At 45.1% G+C, this 23,494-nt stretch overlaps 1 protein-coding gene across 1 annotated transcript in view; it reads right to left on the bottom strand.

Annotated features, from left to right (window-relative positions):
- The window catches only part of LOC119400668 (uncharacterized), a 44,063-nt gene extending 24,747 nt beyond the window's left edge, over window positions 1–19,316 (bottom strand). The window contains exons 1-7 of the mRNA XM_037667688.2: window positions 19,247–19,316; window positions 16,447–16,563; window positions 15,141–15,262; window positions 12,125–12,202; window positions 11,907–12,037; window positions 11,803–11,846; window positions 310–418 (exon numbers count right to left, since the gene is read on the bottom strand). Coding sequence (XP_037523616.1) covers window positions 310–418; window positions 11,803–11,846; window positions 11,907–12,037; window positions 12,125–12,202; window positions 15,141–15,262; window positions 16,447–16,456 — 494 coding nt within the window. The 5' untranslated portion in view covers window positions 16,457–16,563; window positions 19,247–19,316. The remainder of the gene's footprint in view (window positions 1–309; window positions 419–11,802; window positions 11,847–11,906; window positions 12,038–12,124; window positions 12,203–15,140; window positions 15,263–16,446; window positions 16,564–19,246) is intronic.
- Window positions 19,317–23,494: the final 4,178 nt, after the last annotated feature.

Here is a 23,494-nt window from a genome sequence, read left to right as displayed (position 1 = left end):
AGCATCATGATGCCTTTTGTTTGTCACAATACTACTTAATTACTTCTGTGTGTCCCACGAAGAGGAGAAGGGTGGTGGAAAGAATGTGGTCTTTTGTACGACTTTGGAGCATCCATTCAACAGTATGGGAGTGTTATAAAAGAAACTACATCGTTTATCGTGAAGCGCACACTGCAAGAATGGTAAACATAACTTTGTAATGATTAAGAAAATAATCTTCTTAAAAGAACTGATATGCTTGGCGAAATTGTTTAGTTGGTTTGCAAAAAGCTCACACTAACAAACGCAAACATAACATATTGTACGTACAGCAGTGCGATCTTTTGTGCCAATGCAGCAGAACCGGTGTAACTAACAGCGCTGTCCCGCACCACTGCTACGTTGTTTCCCGTGCAGATCCCGGACTGGTAGGCGTATCCTGAAAATAAGGTTGTCAGATTTAGATTTTCTTGTTGCTGTTGGTTTTGTAATTGTGAATCCATGAGATGTACCAGAGAATAGTTCTACAAAATGAAGATCAGGATAGTATCGTTTGGTTAACATATGTATGTTTGTGTTAATATGTTCGCAAATTGGGTAGCACATCACTTTGCTTCCACTGTCACAGCAAGTAGCACCTTGTTTTCACACTGGCTCCGGAAGTTGCCTGTCTGGAGCCTTTCCTTGGTCATATATGTGTCTCCGCGCTGCCTGATGACCAAAAATTTTTCTTGTAATATCAAGATATGCTTGCTTAATGTTTTCATTGGTTCATGCTCTGGAATTTCTTGAATATCATATGTGCATCTCGCAAATATCTCAAGGAAGAAAAATGAAGAAAAAGTGAAGCAGCGTTTCGCCATGTCGAGCCCGCGTTTCAGAGGGGGAGTGGGAGTGGAGGAGGGGAGTGGAAGGGGAGAGGGGGATAGGAGAGGTGTGGGGAGGGGGTTGCGCATGCGTAGTAAGGGTGGTCACGCCGCACACCACCACCGGATTGAACTCCGCCATAGGATGCTCCGGATGTAAAAGTGGGACCAAAACAGGAGCGACAGCAGCCAGAATTCCCCGAGAACACGCCAGACATGCTCATCTTGAACTCCACCATGCGATGCTTTTGAGTAAGTGCTAACCGCACCGGCCAATATTTCTCTCTACTAAACAAACGACACTACTGCGTTGGCGGCCCTGCTGCCTTGGTTCAATATACTTATTTGAAATAGGCACGGTAAGCTAAAGAAATAAAACGTTGCTTAATTAAATTTATGAATTAGCCATCTAGATCATGCAATATTAACGCACGTAACTTCAGGTTCATATAGAAATGCACATAAAAGGACATAATAGCAAATTTATGAATAAAAAAGATTGCAGAGGGAACAAGCATGTAAGGAAAGGTGCTTCAGTTCCACTAACATGAAACGTGTGGAGAGGCGAAGCGTGAAGTGCGCGCCGGTGCTTCCCACAGAAAAAAAATTCGGCAGATCCCACGCACTGTGGGAATCGATGTAATGCGAAGCAGCCAGCAAATAAGAGCTGCATACATCGCCTTGTTTGTCTTTGAGCCAAATGAAATCATTCATGCCATGGCATCTAGTCCACCATATATATCGCGTGTTTGCCATGCACGCATGCATGCACAATCTAGTGTACACCATGCCAATGAAACGCATATTCTGGTATATAAATGCATGACCTGTCGTTTATGTTCATCACGCCCTCGTGTCATGCCATACCAATTTTGGTATATATCACGTTAACAACACGGCCGGAAGCGCACCATGACAGTGGCATGTAAATCATACCGCACATGACATGCATAACATGATTCGCATGTTAAGACCTCTCATTTATGTTCGTCATACAGTCACATCGCGCAATACCAATTTTGGTGTATATCAAAGGAGCGAAATGGCCGCGAGTGTACCATGAGTAGAGCATGTAAATCATGCCACACATGACATGAATATTATGGTTTTTCATGTTACCACCTGTCACTAATGTTCATCATACAGTCACATCGCGCAATACCAGTTTTGGTGTATATCAAGCTATCGAAACGGCCGCGAATGCACCATGAACGTGGCATGTAAGTCATGACAAACATGGCGTGCATGTCATAGTTTTCATGTTATCACCTGTTATTCATGTTCTTCATACAGTAACATCGCGCAATATCAATTTCGGTGCATATCAATCTAGCGAAACGGCCACGAGTGCGCCATGAGCATGACATGTAAATCATGTGCATTTCATGCATGTCATGATTATCATGTTACCACCTTTCATTTACGTTCGTCATACAGTGGAGTCGCGCAATACCAATTTTGGTGTATACCAAGCTAGCGAAACGGCCGGGAATGCACAATGAGCGCGGCATGTAAATCATGACATACATAACCTGCATGTCATGATTTCCATGTTACCACCTCTCATTTACGTTTGTCATGCAGTCGCATCGCGCAATACCAATTTTGGTGTATGTCAAGCAAGCGAAACGGCACGAGTGCGTCATGAGCATGACATGTTAATCATGTCGTGCATGTCATGCATGTCATGATTTTCATGTTACCACGTCTCATTTACCTTCTTCATACAGTCGCTTCGCGCAGTACCAATTTTGGTGTACATCGAGCTAGCGAAGCGGCCGCGAATGCATCATGAGCGTGGCAATTAAGTCATGACATACATGACATGCATGTCATGGTTTTCATCTTACCAACTGTCATTCATGTTCTTCATACAGTCACATCGCGCAATACCAATTTTGGTGTATATCAATCTACTGAAACTGCCGCTAGCGCATCATGAGCGTGGCATGTAAATCAGGTCGTACATGACTTGCATGTCATGATTTTCATGCTACCACGTCTCACTTACGTTCGTCATACTGTCGTGTCGCGTAACACCAATTTTGGTGTATATCACGCAAGCGAAACGGACGCGAATGCACCATGAGCGTAGCATGTAAATCATGACATACATGTCATGGATGTCATGGTTTTCATGCTACCAGCTGTTATTCATGTTCTTCATAAAGTCACATCGCACAGTACCAATTTTGGTGTATATCAATCTAGCGAAACGGCCGCGAGTGCGTCATGAGCGTGGCATGTAAATCATGTCATACATGACATGCATATCATGATTTTCATGTTACCACGTGTCAGTTATGTTCGTCATACAGAAATGTCTCGTCATACCAGTTTTCGTATGTATCCCTTCATTTAAACGGCCGCGAGCGCCCCAGGACCATGTCATGTAAATCATGCTGCACATGACATGCGCGTCATGATTTGCATGTTAGGACCTGTCATTATGTTCGTCATCAACTCTTGTCACGCCGTACCAATTTTGGTATATATGAAATTAAGGGAACGGCCGCAAGAGCCCAAAGGCCGTGGAATGTAAATCATGCTGTTCATGACGTGCGTGTCATGATTTTCATGATATGACCTGTCATTTATGTTCGTGATAAGGCCATGTTATGACACACCAATTTTGGTACACATCCGATTAACAGAACGGCCAGGGAGCCCAAAGGTCGTGGAATGTAAATCATGCTGTTCATGACACGCGTGTCATGATTTTCATGATATGACCTGTCATTTATGTTCGTAATAAGGCCATGTTTTGACACACCAATTTTGGTATACATCCGATTAACGAAACGGCCAGGAGAGCACAAAGTCGTAGGCGGCTAGATAGATAGATAGATAGATAGATAGATAGATAGATAGATAGATAGATAGATAGATAGATAGATAGATAGATAGATAGATAGATAGATAGATAGATAGATACGCTCAAAGTCGCAGAAGTTCGCTAAGAAATGCTTCGCATTTAATAATTCATCAGAGGCTATCGCCTACATGTAGAGTTCATTTTTAGAAGCGAAGCCGCTTTTGCGGTGGGCTTAGTCCGTAGTTCTATTGGCGACCGTCCTCTTCCTAAAAGCTACCATTGCCATCTGGAACATATTGAGCGCGCGCTCGCGCCAAGGAGAAGTCTTCTTCGTCTTGTTCTTTGACCGTATCGATGGTGATACGTGCAGAGCACTTTTGGGGCCCGGGCTGCCGTATGCTGTCTTTGCTTGGCGTAACGCAGACAAAACCAACGTTTTTAGAACCAATTCAGTTTCGCAGCCCCGCTCGCGTGCCGGCACACGCGGCCGACGCGCGAACTTACGGTGCTGCTGTACCATTTTTCTTCACTTGCCGTGGCCCCCGGCATCGGATACGGCAACGCATCGTTGCTCTCAATAGCGAGTTGCCGAAGGTAATCGCGGAGGCGACGCACCTGCCGTAGCGATCTCATACGCGTGAGGAGTAGCCGCTTGCGACGCGTTGATCGTTTCTCTGTGCTCGCTTTCTCCGTACTCCGTGCGCTATTGTTTGCGAGAGAGAGAGAGAGAGAGAGAGGAGAGGTTGAGGAAAGGAAAAGGCGCAACTTCTGGAACCCTTATTAGGAGCACGGGTCAGCGCTAGATTGTTTACGAACAGTGATCGCTTGGGAAGCAGATCGTGTGTGAAAGGGACAAAGCTGAAGAATGCCATCTTGATGCGCGTGTTGCACGAGCGCCTAGGAAAGGAACACCGGTCATCACTTTTCTGAATCTGAGCAGGAACTTGCAAGAAATATCTTGAGATTCTGAACGCCTATCCCACCAGAACCGTGAATATGGGAACTAACTTCGCTAAAAGTCGCCTAACCGAGCTTAGGGAATTCAAATAAGGTACCTTGATCACCCGTAGTTCGGATTGTACGCATTTCTCAAGAAATCGGAATTAAAACGCCCGAAAATTAACAGCGGTCCTCTGTTTTACGATTTTCTTAGGATAACAATTCTATGTACACGAGCCAGTGTCATTTTCGCTTCCGTAGAAAAAATGCTACCGCCGTAGTCGTGATCGATCCCGCAACCTTCGGGTCCGCAGCCGAGCACCCAACCACTGTTCCACCGTGGCTGCTAAACACAGGTTGACGGCAATGGAATATTCGCGCGAGAGGACAGCTAGCAATACGTGTGATATTGTACCATTATTATTGGTCACGTTTGATTATACTTTGATGTTCCTGAGCAATAGCTTGTGAAATAATCGCGTTTTAAAACAGTCGAGGTTATTGAAAAAGTTTAAATCTCGGAATCTCGACTTTCACGGCCGCCGAAAGCTGCAGCGACGATAGGTCGTAGCAGACGACGCGTGAGGCATGATGCAAGAAGGAACTGCAGCGCCGCTAGTTCTTGCGTCGGCCGTCGCGTCCGCTTCGGAAAGCAAGCGTCTATGGGGAACTGCGAAACTGAATTGGTTCTAGAAACGTTCGACAAAACCACGTGTGCGGCACACGCTAACGCGTTCGGGCCTGTGTAAGGGGCTGGGTAAGACATTTTTTTCTAGGTGGCATTGGTAAGACACCAAGGTCGATCCAAATAGGTCGCGAAGCTTCGGGCGAAAAGCGGTTCAGAATCTATTGCCAACGACACCAGCAAGGAGAATTATGGGTGCTGCGATTGAAGCGCGACTATGCTTGGAGGGAACAAACACTAATAGCGAAAAACCAAGTTTTATTGTAGACGTAAAGCAATCTTTATGTTTTACAAATTACATTTATTTCCCGAACGATATTATGTAGGTGCAACGTGCCAAGAATGTATGACAGTGTTTAATTATTACGAAAAACCTTTTTCTTAGCGCCCCCTGAAGAAAGGAGCACGTCATTGTTATTCAGTGCAGCCGTTGCGGTGCATCGAAAGGCGCGCTCGTAAACTCGTCTGCAACGACACGTCCCCTCACGTGTTGTGGTGTTTCGCACTTGCACGCGTTATGTGAATTATTGTGGTGAGAATTTGATTTTGGTGTTCGCGAAGTTGCGAGGTGCGTTTCATCGTTGGTGAACGTGTTGGCTGCGGTGTTTAACGGGCAACGGCGCGACGCGGCTAACATTTCACGCCGAACGCTTTCCTCGGTACTCGCGGAAACGATGTGGTGTTCCAAGGATGCAATAGCAACACGCGTATGCCTGGCGAGCCTTCTCTTCTAGATAAGACACCGGGGCAACGGTTTGGAGTAGTGTGCTTGCTGGGTTTTCATGGATCAGTATTCCTGCTGCCCGGTTTCCTTCGTGAACACGCAGTGCCTACTTTATTTCCTGCTATCGGTGAGCAGATCGCTAAGTTATGTTTCGCACTACAATTCGCATGTCTTGATACGTTACACGTAAGGTTAATTTATCGGAACCTAAGGCAAAACATAGTGCATGTAGTGTACACACTTTTTGTACTTATTACGACATTTGTTGCGCATTGTGTAGGGTGTGATAAAATTGCGTTATTGTTACCATTGAATAAAACTGAAATATCATTATTTTGGCGTGACCAGGAGTCATGTTTTCTCATAGAACTGAAGCACACATGCAATGCGCTCTTTAAGTCCCCTGCGCATGTGCGAAGAACATCAGCAACGTTGCGAACATGAGAGGTACGCTGCTGCCTACTTTATTCACCCTATGGAAGATAACACCAACGCAGAATAAAAGCTCCAAGACTAAGGTTTCCTGGTAAAGCCAAGGCGAATTGAACGGCGGTACACTTAAACACCGCTGTTTAGTCACGGGTCGATATTAGTTTAGCTAGCGTTGTCTTCAAGCGCACTCGCCAAGGGGACAGACTTTTGGGCTAGTTGGTTTGTTACGTTCATTGAAGCCATAGCGCTGATAAGACCGGGACCTTGCAGGGGCCACAGAAAGAGGACAGGACGTGCACGTCCTGTCCTCTTTCTGTGCTCCCTGTCTTATCAGCGCTATGGCTTCAATGAACTCGCCAAGGGGTTTCCGGCTCGCCGTAGCGCGAGTCCTTAGCGATAAGGGGCCTAAGAAAAATATTTTGAGGTCAAATTTCGCGCTAGTGACAACAAAATGACGTCACTTTTTACCGGATATTGCATCACATCCGCTTTATTTTTTGTTCCACCGGAAGTGTTCCCTCCTCACACAGATGGCGCTAAGCCCCATGAGCAGCTGATGAGCCGCCATTTTCTGAACGTATGGGCTTCTATGGAAGCTTCGCTACCATTTACATTTACCTTGAAGACACTATGGCCTCTCCCTCTTACACTCTCCCAGCATTCATGTGATGGCGTCGGCGAACGAGACGCGCGATGAACCAACGCGTTGTATTCTAGTCAGAACGCGCTGGCACGCGCTAGCACGTTCGGGCCTGTGTAAGGAGCTAGGTAAGACGCTGTGGCCTCTGCCCCTCACACTCTCCTAGCAATCGCGTGATGGCGTCGGGGAACGAGATTCTGCAGACGCGCAATGAACCCGGGTGGTGTGCTCCAACAAAAGTTTGGGATGAATAACAGCAACAGCAACTACAGTGAATTCATGGTGTGCTCCACATGCAAGGACGCGTTAACATCGGGCAAGGTGCCCGTAATGAACGGAACTATAAGTCGACCCATGCGCTCCTTCGCATCCCCACATGGTTCCCTTTAGTGGGAGATGGTGAAATTTTTCATACGTGTCCACGAAACGCTGGAAGCCTTAGTAATGTATCATTTGTAATGCACAAACAATAGAACGAAACAAAGCACGAAACGAAAAAAAAACATATTGAAAGTGGGTTTAAAAAAATTAATTTCGCCGCAACGGCAAAGCAATGAATACGATACGACAAATTTAAATGTAACGTCAAGAACAAAAAGCAGCTGGAAATTTCCAGTGCGTCGCTCAAGCGCAATGGACACACGAAAAGTGCAGACACAGGACGAGCGCGAACTATCAAGTGTCACAGCTCGACACTCTAAGCGCGCTGCTCAAACAGTAAGAAGGACGCACGAAACGAACGCACAGCTATACACAGGACCAGCGCGAACTAACAACTGTCACCGTTGTTACTTATTTCTGTTTGAAGAGCGCGGTCCTTTCACAAACGCGGCCGCTGCAGCGGGCGAAGAGACCTTCGTACGCTCTAACTTCAACGCGGACATCGCGGGGAAAGCACAAGACATACAACCCACCCCTCCCCCTCGGAAGTAAGCGTGCGCGCCGGCGACCACGCCCTCTAGGGCGAAGTGCACCGGAGGCGCGCACGCATCGCAACGAGCGGGGCGACGTACGCAATGTACGCTTGCACCACGCAATGTTACTGCGATATTACATGTCGTACTGTGACACCTGCATACAGGACGCGTATGCTTGTGAAGCATCAAAGTTACTTTCAGTGCAGTTCCCAGCAGAGGCGTGGCTGTGTGGTAGAACATGTGCTTGCCACGCAGGCGGCCTCGGTGCGATTCTCACTCGGACAGAACATTTTTATTACTTATTTTATTTTACAGTGAAAGCTGTTATGAGATCACAACAAGGGCTGTTGTTGGCGCCGGAGTTGTCCGCCGCCGCCGCCGCCGGTGTCCGTAACCACTATCGCTGGCAATAAGAAAAAAAAACGAAATAAGAAAAATTATCAGGATGGAACGAGCTTCGAACCTGGGCCCTCTGCATGGGAGCCCATGCAGAGCCATGCCGGTGCTTGAAGAACCTATACAGGCTTCATGTCGGGAACGAAGCTCATTAACATATGTAATGTAGCATGGTAGAAGAGTAAAATAACAACCAAGCGTAACACAGCGCGAGTTCTGTAACCAGGCGTCACACAATGCGAATTGCGCAACGAGTGGGTTGTCGAATGCTTCCAGCCCATTACAAAGGGCTCTGCCATAATTCTTCATCGTCGTCAACCACAACATGAACAAAGTGCACATAATGCCTTACATGTGTTTAGCAGGTTCCACGCTTCTGCGCAGAATGACGAAAAATTGCATAGTGGCTGCTTCCCTACTTCACAAAAATTATGATGATTTATAGTGTCACGTGGGTTCCTCGCAACTGCACTTCTAGAAGGCAGTGGGTTCCTCGCAACTGCACTTCTATTGCTTGCCAAGGAAGCCCATGCAAAGCTCCCATGATCCATTTCCTCAGGGTCTCAATAAAATTAATGCCCTCTCTCTATCTCTTTCTCATGTTAGCGTATGTTATAAAGCGTGATGGGAGAGTGAAATAACGACGGGGCGTCACACAATGCGAATTACGTAACTAGTGGGTCCTTTAAACCTTCCAACCAATTACAAAAGGCTCAGTCATAATTCTTCATCGTAATCAGCCGTCGCATCAGGAAACTGCACATAATGCCATACAGATGGTACCTCGCTTCACCGCAAAATGACGAGTAATGTCGTGGTGGGTACTTCCCAACTTCACAAAAATTATGATTTGTGGCTTAGTGGGTACGTTGCTAGTGTACTTGTATTAGTAGCCACAAGATAGTTTATAACGGGCTCTAGAAGTGCCGCTCTTCGAGCTTGCGCTGTGACTGTGCTGCGCTTTCCGCGCAGACTTGGCGTTTTTTTTTAATTTTTCTGTCACAGACACGATGATGATTTTGTCGCTCACAACCAGCGACGCGGACACCGACGCCGATACCGACGCCGCGTACTATGGGACGCTTAAGCTTCGCCATTAAGCATTAATACGCGCAGTAATGTGTGTGCCATTTGTAATGGGTGGCCGTCTTTAAGCCACCAACTCGTTATGCAGTTCACGTGGTGTGACGCCCGACGACAACAGACGCTTGTACCCCGTTTTACTGTGATATTACATCTCGTACTGTGATACCTGTACACAGGACGCGTACGCACCGGCCACGCTTAACGCGATAGCGTTAAAGAGCTCGTTCCGCAGAAATTCCGATGTCCGCGTCGCTGTCACTGGTTGTGAGCGAAAAATCATGATCTTGTCCGTGACCAAAAAAATAAAAAAACCTTAGGTCCGAGTGAGAATCGAACGCAGACCCTCTGCGTGGCAAGCAGGTGTTTTACCACTGAGCCACTCCATTTTTTTTTCTTTCATGGTATTTATTCAACACAGACATGGCACTTGAACTCCATTGCTTGTAACTGCACTGAAATTAACGTCAATGTTTCACAAACATACGCGGCCTGCGTACAGGTGTCACAGTACGAGGTGTAATATCGCAGTAAAACGGGGTACAAGCGTATGTTGCCATCGGTCGCCACACAATGTGAACTGGATAACGAGTTGGTGGTTTAAAGCCGGCCACCCATTACAAAAGACACACACATTACTGCCCGTATTCCCTTGCGAACACGTAGTGGGTGCATCGCAACTTCGAAAAAGTATCACGCGCGTAATTGCTGCTGTATTACCGATGCCACTTGTACCATGACTTTTCATATTCCGGGCACAAGTTTCTGTTTAAAGTTTACCTCCTTTTAGAGAATAATGAACAATTCCGAGTTATTGAAATTGTCTTAATTCATTTTCCGATGTATGTACTCAAAAGGCAGCAAAGTATTGCCACGCGCACTCCTTTCTGTATTTATATACAGGGTGTTTCAAGAAATGTGTCCAACCTTCTCAAAAAATCAGGAAAATGCGATATTTGCTCGGGGCTTTCAAAATTGCTTTTTCTGTAGCGGCAGGACTCTTACGGTAGTTAAGAACACCGTTTAGGACAGTAATTAAGAAAGTTACATTAATTAACTTTTTAATTAGTGGAGTTAGGTGGTTGTGTCAAATAGGAGAATTGAAGTTCTTCATGCGAGGAACCCATCCGAGCTTTGAGATTTCGAAAAAGCGTCCTCTAGTAATTGCTGTAGCGTAATGAAATTCAACGAAATGCAACGGCTTTCAACAGCGAAAGCCATCGAATTCGGTTGAATTTCATTACTTCGTAATTATTACTAGAGGCCGCCTTTTCGAATTCTCAATGTTGGGATGGGTTTCCGGCACGAAGAACTTCAATTCACCAATTTGACACAGTCACCTAACTCCACTAATAAAATGTTAATTAATTTAACTTTGTTAATTACTGTCTCAAGTCAAGTCTCTAACCATCTTAAGATGCCTAGCGATACAGAAAAAGTCATTCACTCATTTTGGACGTCTCAGAAGAATATGGCAGTTGTGTTCTTCCATGTTTCTGTTTAGGTTTCGCCATTGAATTTGTTTGAATTTCATTACTTCATAATTATTACTAGGTGCCACTTTTTCGAAATCTCAAAGTTGGGTTGGGTTTCTGGAATAAAGAACTTTAATTCTCCCATTTGACACAACCACCTAACTCCACTAAATAAAAAGTTAATTTAACTTTTTTTCAATTACAGTCCCAAATGATTTCTTTAAGCATCTTAAAATCCCTGCCCCTACAGAAAAAGCAATTCCGAAGGCAGCAATCAAATATCGCATTTACCTGATTTTTTGAGAAGGTTGGACACATTTCTTGAAACACCCTGTATAACCGGTCCATTATACATATATCCACTGCATTTCGCAAACCGCGCCCGAATGTCTGGCAACCTTCCAGATTATATCAGAATCGTCTGACAGGCTTGAGCGCGCCAACGCGAGCAGTGTAGTTTATTCTGGAGCCAGAACAGCCACCAGCGATAAGACTCGATTGTTCGATGCCGCGCATGTGTAAATTCCGACGCGCCTAACCGAAGATCAGATTACCGATGCCCGACGCTCTGTTCACCGCTAGCAGCGTACAGCGTGTATTGCTTGTACTGTGACTTTTCATTTTCCGGACACAAGTTCGCCCCAAATAAAGAGTTTCGTCTTGAACCCGCCGACTGCTACCTTCTTCACCATCGCAGCCACGTGGCAGTATTATTTTTATGGCACAAAGCGCTCAGTCTTCTTAATGAGCGCAATGTGCAAAAGTGACATGCAGGTACTTGAAAATATGCACTTTGGTGACGCCTAAAGTGATATAATATTTCAATAATAAAAATCTTGAAAAATACTCACCGAAAGATGCATTCGTACTGTCGAATTCCGAAATCATGGTGCGGCTGCAAATTAAATCCATTCGTCAGAAAACAGCGATAGAATGAAGAAAATGTCTGTCTCACTTTGAAATATAGACAAATATGTCCGTTGAATGATGTAATCGTCTATATTTTTCCTGTATGAATCGTTGGAACTTGTAAAGTGTTGAAACCGTTAACGACTCCCCTTGCACCTCCCTGATCTGTGAGGCTTCCTGAAAGCAACAAATTTAGATAAGTTTTTTGTCCACGCAGGCAGAAGTGTGAATCACGCAACAGCAATGTCCAGAAGTTGTTCTTACGTGAAATTTCAGTAAATTAAGCCCCGCAAACAGAAATGTCAGTGTGCCATTCTTGAGGTGCTGGAAGCGAAGTTCAGCCTACGGCAGCAAACAGAAAAAAATCAGAAAATATTTATAATGTACGCAAATTTCCGCCTAAATATATGCACGCTGACAAGTGCTAGAACGTCCATACTGATGAAGCATTTTGTAATCAACGCAAGTGGAATTAAAAAAAAACATCATATCTTAATGCACTTTTACAGCGAAAGCTGTTATGAGATCATTTCAACGGCCGTTTTCGGCTGTTATGAGATCATTTGAACGGCGGCTGCCGCTGCCGCCGCCGCCGCCGCCGCCGGTGTCCGTAACCACTATCGCTCGAAATAAGAAAAAAAAAACGAAATAAGAAAAAATTTCCAGGATGGAACGGAGTTCGAACCTCGGCCCTCTGCGTGGGAGCCCAGTGTTGTACCTCTGAGCCATGCCGGTGCTTGGAGCTGCCTTGCAAAACGATGCTATACAGGCTTCATGTCCAGAAGGAACCACATTATCATATGTAATTTAGTGTGGTAGAAGATTCAAATAACAACCACGCACCACACAACGCGAATTCTGTAACCAGGCGTCACACAATGCGAATTGCGCAACGAGTGGGCTGTTGGATGCCTCCAACCCACTACAAGGGGATCTGCAATTATTCTTCATTGTCATCAGGCGCAACACCAACAAAGTGCGCATAATGCCTTACATGTTTTTAGCGGGTACCACGGCTCTCCGTTGAATGACGAAAAATGGCATAGTGGCTGCTTCCCTACTTCACAGAAATTATGATTTGTAGCGTAGTGGGTTCCTCGCAAGTGCACTTGCATTGGTTGCCAAGGAAGCCCATGAGCCCATCATCCATATCCTCAGGGTCTCAATAAAGTTTTTCCCCCTCTCTCTGTCTCTCTTTCTCACGTCAATGTATGTTATATTACATGGTGGGAGCCACCGGGGCGTCACACAATGCGAATTACGTAACTGGTGAGCCGTTTAAAGCTTCCAACCCATTATAAAGGGCTCAGCCACAATTCTTCGTCGTCATCAGTCGTCACGTAAACAAAGTGCCCATAATGCCTTACATATGCGTAGCTGGAACCTCGCTTCTGCGCACAATGACGAATAATGGCGTTGTAGGTGCTTCCCAATTTCACAAATATTGTGATTTATGGCGTAGTGGGTACATTGCTAGTGTGCTTGTATTAGTAGCCCCAAGACAGTTTACAACGGGCTCTATAAATGCCGCTCTTCCAGCTTTCGCTGTGACTGTGCTGCGCTTTCCGCGCAGGCCTGGCATTTTTTTTCAGCTTTCGCATAACTAAATAATAAGGTTTTCTTCTTTACGTGTCATTGCGCTAAAGATACATTTCCTGTGGCTACTATAAGAAAAACACAAGCAATTAGTCTGTAATTAAGGAAGAATACGAGTAATAGTCTTATAACGAGAGAACTTCCTGGACATATTTCGAAGTCTAAAATTATCGTTAGAAAGAATATATTATCCACAATCGTGAAAACCTTTACCAGAGGCTGTCACAAAAAGTAAGCCTAGTTTATGAGCTCGATTTGGGGGCCCACAGAAACAAAAATGTTTTCGCAAGTTTACATAGTTTCAGAAACGAAAATTTTCGAATATTCTATCGAACAGACCACAATAGCTGCGAGATTCTCTTTTTTCGTCAGACGAAGCTCTGGTTATTTATAAACAGCAACATTGTAGAACAGATAACTGCATATTTACGCGCAAGCCTCTCTCCGTCAAGGCACCTTTCACTCTGTCTGGTAATGCCTTCTTAACAAGTATTTTTCAAGATGCTCTTAGTATTAAGTTCTGATTTCACGTACCATAAAAGGAAACATATGACGTGCTGGAACGAAATGAAAATTGGAACATAAAAATAGTGATACTACTGCTAAAAAACGCCAGGCTTGCGCGGAAAGCGCAGCACAGCCAGCGAAAGCTGGAAGAGCGGCATGTCTAGAGCCTGTTATCAACTCTATTGTGGCTACTAATACAAGTACACTAGCAGCGTACCACTACGCGACAAATAATATTTTTTGTTTATTTGGGAAGCACCCACCACGACTTTATTTGTCATTCTACGGAGAAGCGAGGTATCATCTTTAAGGCATTATGTGCACTTCGTTGACGCGACGGTATATGACGATGAAGAATTATGGCTGAGCCCTTTGTAATGGGTTGGAAGCATTTAACGACCCACTATTTACGCAATTCGCATTGTGCGACGCCCGATCGTTATTTAACTCTCCCACCACGCTTTATAACATAGGTTAAAGTGAGAAAGAAAGAGAGGGAATTAACTTTATTGAGACCCTCAGGAAATGGATTATGGGAGCCTTATGGGCTTCCTTGGCAACCAATAGAAGCGCACTCGCGAGGAACCCATTAGGCTATAAGTCATCATAATTTTTGTGAAGTAGGGAAGCAGCTACTACGCAATTTTTCGTCAATCTGCGGAGAACCGTGGTACCCGCTAAACACCTGTAAGGCATTAGTGCACTTTGTTGATGATGTGGCTGATGACGACGAAGAATTATGGCAGAGCCCTTTGTTATGGGTTGGAAGCATTTACCAACCCACTCGTTGCGCAATTCGCATTGTGTGACGCCTGATTACAAATTTCACGTTGTGTGACGCTTGGTTGTTATTTTACTCGTCTACCACACTAAATTGCATATGTTAATGCGGTTTCTTCCCTATATGAAACCTGTATAGGGTCTTTTTGTAAGGCAGTTTCAATCACCGGTATGACTGTGGGGTAGAATACTATGCTCCCATGCAGAGTGTCCAGGTTCGAACCTCGTTCCATCCTGGATATTTTTTCTTATTTCATTTTTATTTTTTCTGATTGCGCGCGATAGTGGTTACGGACACCGGCAGCGGCGGCGGTGGCGGACAACTACGGCGCCAAAAACGGCCCTAGTTGTGATCTCATAACAGCTTTCGCTGTAAAACGCCTGAAGGAATACTCACGCTCGCTAACAGCGCTTGGAGATACTTCTTTATTTCTTTGCAGTCTCCTTGGTCCCGGTTGTATGCTTGCATTTCAAATTCGAAATCGTAGAAGAAGTAAACCCTGACAGATATGTTTACGCCTGCAAAGGAGACGGGAATGATTGTATTAACCTTTTTTTGTGTTGTTATTACAGCAAGGAGATAATATGTACGATTTTGAAGGCCTTCTTTAATGTGCTGGATGCAAAAAAGTTATAATATCTATAAAGCATTGAGTGGCTTATTAGGGCAATTTCTTAATTACTGGGTAGGGCTAGGACAAACCATGTTGTTCTGGCGAGGATTCATGATGTTAAACAGCGCATAAGACAAAGGACGGGTTGTAAAGAAAACAGGATGCTCCTGTCTTGACGCACCTGTTTTCTTTCAGCCCGTCTTATGCGCTGGTTTTATCATGAATCCGTGCCAACTTGCCCAACTTTACACTTTGTTCTGGTGAAGCCGGTTGCAAAACAAAGGATCCGTACTTACAAAAACTTAAAAGCAACCTTAGGCTATAACGTTCCTAAGGTAAATATTCAATCAGTCGGGATGCTGGGAATATCATTAACAAAGCCGGAAAGGCCAATGACAGCACTCATTTGCGAACGAAACGCTTCGCGTATTCGCCCCCCTCCCTAGTATGCTTCCGAGGTCATTTTTTAATTTCGATGTTTTCAAGTGTCTTAATGTTATAAGTAGACTGACTGTACTGAAGAAACGAAGTATTTTCTTCCAAGCTCTAAAGACATTGCTTAAACTTCTATGACATGCGTAATGGCTATTCCGAATGGCTTCTGCTTGTTGCATGGGTACTGGTCTTCGTGCTGACCGAAAAATAAGAGAAACAACAAGGATGCGTGAAACTTAATCAGATAGAGTATTGTTTGCCGACGTACCGCTGGCTCTTGGGAACAGATGAAGAGATAAGCAAAAAAGGCAATAAAGAGCGTGAACTGTTTAAAGTTGTCACAGGCAACCTTTTGCCGCTGTCACTCTATGCTACGTACATAATGCGGATATCTATCATTAATTAAAAGAGTACATTAACATGCAAATTACCAAGACTGCGTCTCTGCTGTGCATGGCGAGAGTATTCCAACATAATATGCAATTCAGAAACAATGCGAGCATCTGCTGCAATGCTAAGAGGAAAAGGAAGAGGTTCTGTTGTAAAACCTTAGTAAGAATTACTAGTAAGTAGTGAAAACCTTAATGATGAACTCTTTTTACGAGGTTCGCTTCGTATGTTATACCACAGGTTGTGTTAAAACAACTGAGTTACCTCCGGTCATGTTAACAGGCTCGGTGTAGTTTGAGGCTTCCACAGTTGTATTTTGCTTTGCAGTTTGCGTAGCCGTCGCCGTCCGGTTTGATGGTGCTGTTTCTCTTGATGTCGGATCTACAAAGTAACCATTGAAATTATCAGGCGCTTAACGTTTTTAGTGCAATGAACAGAAGACGTCGACTTAGGAAAGCGGCCTAAAAGTGGGACCCTATGGGGTTGTCAGAAATCAAAATAGTGCATTCACATGCTGCTTTCCTTCGCTGGCAACATGAAGGCTGAGTCTTTTCTACACAGAATGAGATTGTTTCATTACTAGATTCATTTCACAAACAATGCCAACTTCTGCAGGACAGCACTGCTAAGGGAAATAGTATCAACGTTCCGTATATGAAACCGTTACAAGCAACACCTACTAGAATGCAGTGAGGACCTTAATGTTGAACTGTTTTGACGAGGAACCCTTCCTATGACTATTACACGGTGTTTTTTTTTAAGTAATGCGGCCCTAAGGCAGGACACAGATTTGAGAGTGGTGTCGCACTGATGGTGTTGGTAAACTTCTAATTAACAGTGAGCGATATTCTTTTTCTTCTCAACCGAAGTATTGATCCTTGCCCCCGAAAGCTTTCTGAACCTGGCATGGCTTTGCACGGCATCTAGGATCCGCACCATTGCAAAATTTCTGCACCTCACTTGGACTCACTGCACCTCAGGGATCGGCACACCTTTGACCATGCGATGATTTCGTGTGATGACGTTATCACGTGTTGTCGACGTATGTGACGTCATAGTGACGCCACGGTGGCGCCACAAGGAAGTCACAAAGTTTGGCGATATGTGACGCGGGCATTGATTTGACGTTGACGCCGCCACCGATGGTCACTTTGCTCGCTTAATGCAGCATGTACGATTTTCGCCTTAATGTCTAACTCTTCACTTGGATCAGAACCACAACCACTAACTTCGTGCCCTGCAGTTTGCCGGTGAGCTTCGATCAGTTACAGATTTCGGAGGCGGTAACGGCACAACTCGCGAATGCCCGGCGCCAGCGGGTGTGCACAAAGAGGCCCTCCCAGGGGCGCCGATCACATTCATATTTGCATGCGCCGTTTTCCAATAACCGATGCTCTCTCAATGCAGGGCTTGTCGACGATACGATCAGCCGTTTCTGCTATGGAAATGAGGTCGCTCGTCATTTCACGTTGCTTCATTTCGTTGTTGCCTTTCATTGCTACATTTCGTTGCTTCATGCATGACTATCGTTGTTGCCTGGAGCAAACGACGTGTTGCGCCGCTAAGCACGCAGGTCCAATTCCCGCATGGAGGAAGGAAGAACATAGAAGGGAGCATTGCGCAATGCGATAGAATGAAAGAAATATAGTAGGTCACGCGCGCAAATACCAAGCGTCGCTTGGTCCCATTTTCCATATAGGGGCAGGTCTCCTAACTTTTCCTTCTCAGTCAATCGCATCGTGGTCAATCTCAGTTGATTGATTACGTTATAGAGTGACGTCATCAGATGGTGATGATTTTTCGCGTCACTCGTGTTGGCGCCGACAGTTACTGTTCGCATTTGGGAGTCCTCTAAGGCATTCTTTTCGTATTGGTAGATAATCAGGCTTTCCGAAGTACTGGCGTCCCCACTACGCGTCTTTCAGGCACCAGGCGCAACTACGTAACTGCACACGTTGTTGCATCTGTGGCGGATGATGAACGACACAGAATTACGGCTGAGTGGGAAGCTTTGAACCACTCACTTGTTACGCAACTCCTGTGGTGTGACAGCTGGTGCGACTCTTCTGCCACGCAATATTGAATCTGTTAACGCTATACCTCCATATGCATTACGCTTTTACAGGGTGTCTGAAGGCCTCAGATGCCTAATCAAAGGCGAAAGGCGACCGCTGGCGTCGACACGAGTGTTGCGAGAAATCATCGTCATGTGATGAAGCCAACCCATGTCGGCACAGGTCGCCAAAATTTGTGGCATTATGATGACATCAGTATGACGACACTTGATGACGGCATCACAAGACATCGTCGTTTGGTGGGGTGATCCCGGAGTCGCGTCCTATCCCTTAGGCAACGTGAAGCCAAGTTGGTAGCAGAAAGCTTTCGGGGGGTGAGTGATCAATAAAATCGATTTTCTTCGTTCAACGAACTGGGAGCGCAGAAAAAAAACACAAAGGACGAAGCGAGTAACCACATAAGACGAGCACTCACTAACAACTGATTTATTTTCCAACATCGGAAGGGCACATTTGCACACAAATTGCGCATGTCAAAAAAGATTATGATGACGGCATGAACAGCATGCGAAGCGTGTAAGGTGTGCAAATGCGCAATTTGTGTGCAAATGTGTCCTTCCGATGTGGAAAATAAATCAGTTGTTAGTCAGCGCTCTTCTTATGTGGTTCCTCGCTTCGTCCTTTGTGTTTTTTTTTGCGCTCCCAGTTCGCTGAACAAAGAAAATGAATTACCAACTGGCCCACCTTTCGATCCTCCTGCAATACAAACCACTGAGGAGGAAAAGAAAATGGTTTGTCCTTCGAGTGGGCTTGGGTAAAAGCATAACGGGCCGTGTCAGTTTTTCCAAATAGTTTCAAGCGCTGGTCTGGCTCTGTGGTAGAACACTTCCTTGCCATGCAGAATGTCTGCGTGCGAATCCGCCTCGAACCCTGGTTTCTTTACTCATTGTGCGTGATAGCTTCGACAGACGACGGCGGCAGCAGAAAACTACACCGTCAAAAACGGCTGTTGTGAGCTCATAACAGCTTACACTGTAAAACCGAGTTACCTGCAGTCGTGTTACCGGTCTTGCTGGAGTTGGAAGTTTCATCCGTTGTATTTGCCTGTGTGGTTTGCGTATCTGTTGTCACCGTGTCTGATGGCGCTGTTGTAGTTGATGTCATATCTAGAAAGTAACCATCGAGATTATCAGAAATTTAACGCTTTTAGTTCAGTGAACACAAGACTGCAGCGTAGAAAAGAGGCGTGAAAGTATATATCCCCAAGTCCTTATAACTCTTCGCAAAAAAAAGTTAACACAATGGCAGGGCTTGCAGAAACATGAAGAGGAAGTGTTGAGCAGTGGGCAGTCGTGAGATGCCTAAGAGAAATCTCAAGAAGGCCAATGTTTGTTTGGGCCAGAGTACTTGAAAACTTCGTCTCATTAACTTCACTTTTAAGATTCAGTCAAAAATGATAATTGCTCATCACTACAGATTGGAGAGATTAAAAGCGATGTTGGATGAATTCGGGGAAAGAGAGTTTACTGCTGCTTGTACGTAGTGTAAGGAAACAACGGTTTCTAAAGTCCATTTCACATGACGCCCATTTTGCTCCACAAGTGGCACGGCGGTCGTCACGAAAGAGAAGCAAGGCGGGTAAATAATCCTATTTCTGCAATCCGTAATGGAGCATGACACAGCCTCGCTGGGAGAGGGTTGGAGCGGGTTGAACGATAGACGTGAGAAGAAAATAGGGGCCACAAGATGGCGAGTTGGGCTTGCTGGTAGACTTTCACGCTTAAAATACCACCTTCTCGAGATATTTGTATACACATCACAAAGCACCTGCCGGCCTCTCTCCTCATTAAAAATTTCAGTGAGGCTTAACAATATCAGGAACAGGCTTAGCTATATCAGGATTCATGTATACGAGAATAAAAAGAGGGATGTGATAACATTGCTATAAGGGAGTTTGTTCATTCGAACGCAGGTACTGGACAGGTGTAAACAAGGTGCATATCTATAGATTGTGACATCACCTGCGACTAAGCGTCATGTAATTTTACGTGGTGTAGCAACGTCCTTGTCATGTGATGTACAGATTTTAACACGGGCAGTCACTTACAATGCGGGAAAAAATGCCAGATCGCTCCTTCATAGGAATCGGTATAACACAAAAGTGAAACCTATTTTTACGAAGTAGTCGATCGTTTATTGTGCGTTGATATGCGAGAGCTTGTGCACTGCATATTGGTGTTTGACAGCTATAGCACCGTTTTACGTGGATCCAACCACGTTGACGCCTAGTGGCACATCGCCATCCCGACGACTAACGCCCGTGATCATGATTTAACCATTGTAGTAGCTGAAGTTGTTAAGATACGCCTGGACACAACATATAGTGAATCCCGCGCAAAGATGACATAAACAAGCACATAATAAACACTGGTACTTGATATGCACTCGTTTATAGCGTCGTCAATTGAGGAGAGAAGTGGCAAGGTATATATATATATAAATATATATATATATATATATATATATATATATATATATATATATATATATATATATATATATATATATATATATATGTACCGGGTGTGCCAGCTGACTTAGCCAAGCGTTAAAAAAATAAACGCCAGGCCTGCGCGAAAAGCGCAGCACAGTCACAGCAAAAGCTCGAAGAGCGGCATTTCGAGAGCCCGTTATAAATTCTCTTGTGGCTACTAATACAAGTACCCTAGCAACGTACCCACTACGCCACAAATCATAATTTTTGTGAAGTTGGGAAGCACCCACCACGACATTACTCGTCATTCTGCGGGGAAGCGAGGTACCAAATGTGCAGTTTCTTGATGCGACAGCTGATGACAATGAAGAAATATGACTGAGCCTTTTGTAATTGGTTGCAAGCTTTAAAGGACCCACTAGTTACGTAATTGGCATTGTGTGACGCCCGGTCGTTATTTCACTCTCCCAATGCCCTTTATAACATACGCTAACGTGAGAAAGAGATAGAGAGAGAGAATTGACTTTAAGGAGACCCTGAGAAAATGGATCATGGGAGTCTTATGGGCTTTCTTGGCAACCAATAAAAGTACATTTGCTAGGAACCCATTACGCTATAAATCATAATTTTTGTGAAGTATGGAAGCAGCCCTTATGCAATTTTTTGTCATTCTGCGGGGAACTGTGGTACCTGCTGAACACTTGTAAGGCATTATGTGCACTTTGTTGATGCTGTGGCTGATGACGATGAAGGATTTTGGAAGAACCCTTTGTAATGGGTTGGAAGCATTCAACAAACCACTCGTTGCGCAATTCGCATTGCGTGACGCCTGGTTACAGAATTCGCGTTGTGTTACGCTTGGTTGTTATTTTACTCTTCTACCATGCTACATTACATATGTTAATGTGGTTCCTTCTCGACATGAAACCTCTATAGGGTCTTTTTGCAAAACACTAACAAAACCGGCATGTCTGTGAGGTAGAACACTGGGCTCCCACGCAGAGGACCCAGGTTCGAACCTCATTCCAGCCTGGAATTTTTTTCTTATTTCGAGCGATAGTGATTACGGACACCGGCGGCGGCAGCGACGGACAACTACGGCGCCATAAACGTCCCTTGTTGTGATGTCATAACAGCTTTCGCTGTTAAATACAACATTAGAGGCAGACGAGTGAAATCAGTTGCAAATTGCTGACACCCACCTTGTGCATTACAGACAATTCTTTTTGTATTTTTTAATTTGTGTATTCGGATTATTTTACTAAATTTCTAGATATGGACTTTAGGCAAGAAATGCGACTTGCAAAGCTCGAGAGCATCTTCAGAAACTGCCATTGCATTATTTGCGACAAAGAAAGTCTCACGTATACCATTTTTTCCAAGCTGCAAAGAAAGCCCTCAAAATGCGAAAGCAACCACGTGACTGGCACATTCGCCCGGCAGCGAACGTGCCGCTGTCAGCCATGGTTTGAGCGAACTTCCGGAATCAGCTACGGCCGCGACTCGCCGGCTCCGTTGCAGCGGTACGGCCTATAAGTTGGCGCCAGGGCTGGGCAGTATGGCGATACAGGAGTATCGCGATAGTATTTCAGGAATACTTTTGAGTATGTATATTTCTGTATCGAGATACATTTGAAAAATATATTTGCATCTCAGAAGTGAAATACCTTTAGGATGTATCGTTTGTATCACGATACTAGGCATCTTTTTTTTTTGTGGGAAATGAGTTGATGCGTGTTTCCAAGCGGCAAATGAAGGTTTTACTTTTTTTATTGTTTTTTTCCAAGACAAGCAAAGGCACGCCGCTGGTAGCCGACAGAAGTGGCGGCGATGGTTTCCATCAAGCACAGAATGTCCCATGTGGTAAAGCGCGCGACGCCGCAGGCGGCAGAATCACGGAGGTATCGTTGTCGGCCTCTGCCGAGGAAAGTCCCAGTCTCTCAAGGTCAGTGCCGCACGCCTAATTTTTTTCGGGTGGCAAGCCATTACTTCGGGAACCCCGCGCGGACACCGCGTTGGAACAGAGGCTTTGCAATGGTTCGCGTGCGTTAAGTTCTCATAGCGGCGGCACTTCCAAAAGTAGTTCCCGTAGTCTCGGCGGAAGTGACTAGAGGATGGCTATCTTAGTCGCGTTTTCAGCCACCGATCCAGGCTGTCAGAGTGCGTTCTTAATTCACTACAAGGGTGAGACGGTATTTTGTGGTACCAGGCTCCCCCACCGCCGGAGCCGACTTCGCCTGTTGCGGCTTGCTGAAAAGAGTGTTCGAAGCGTCGGTGGTGGTGACAGGTTTTAGAAAGGGAAAATAGGCAACCACCCGTTTGTAGCGCGAATCCACAAAATGCATACGGATTTGCTCAGAAAATAAAGCCTCTTCGGCTTTATTTTCTGAGCAAAAGTTGCCTTTTCTGGTAACTAAGAGGCTTTATTTCTGAGAAATCCGTATGGATTTACTTGTGGCTTCGTGCTGCAAACGGGTGGTTGTCTATGTTCCCTTTCTTAACCTTCCCGCCACCTTGCGGGATTCCACAGAATTGATTTTCAATAGCTGACAGCTTTATTGAAGAGCGAGCCTTTCGGCCCAGGCGACTGGTGTTTGCTGCAGTTTCTGATGGGCCGCTCTGGGTCCCGGTTTCCACGTCTGTTTGGAGAGCTGGCAGGAGCGACTTGGGAGCGCTTAAACCCTCACCCTCAAAGAACATGGTTTTAGGTAGTCAATGTTTGAATTCTGCAGTTTTGACATATTAGGTTCCATTGCGCGTAGGTAATTATGGCCGGCCTATATGCGCAGCGGAATCCTCAGCC

This window comes from Rhipicephalus sanguineus, chromosome 7, assembly GCF_013339695.2.
Source record: "Rhipicephalus sanguineus isolate Rsan-2018 chromosome 7, BIME_Rsan_1.4, whole genome shotgun sequence".
Lineage (NCBI taxonomy): Eukaryota > Metazoa > Arthropoda > Arachnida > Ixodida > Ixodidae > Rhipicephalus > Rhipicephalus sanguineus.
The sequence above is the reverse complement of the archived record's forward strand: the minus strand, read 5'-3'. Positions and strand labels throughout refer to the sequence as shown.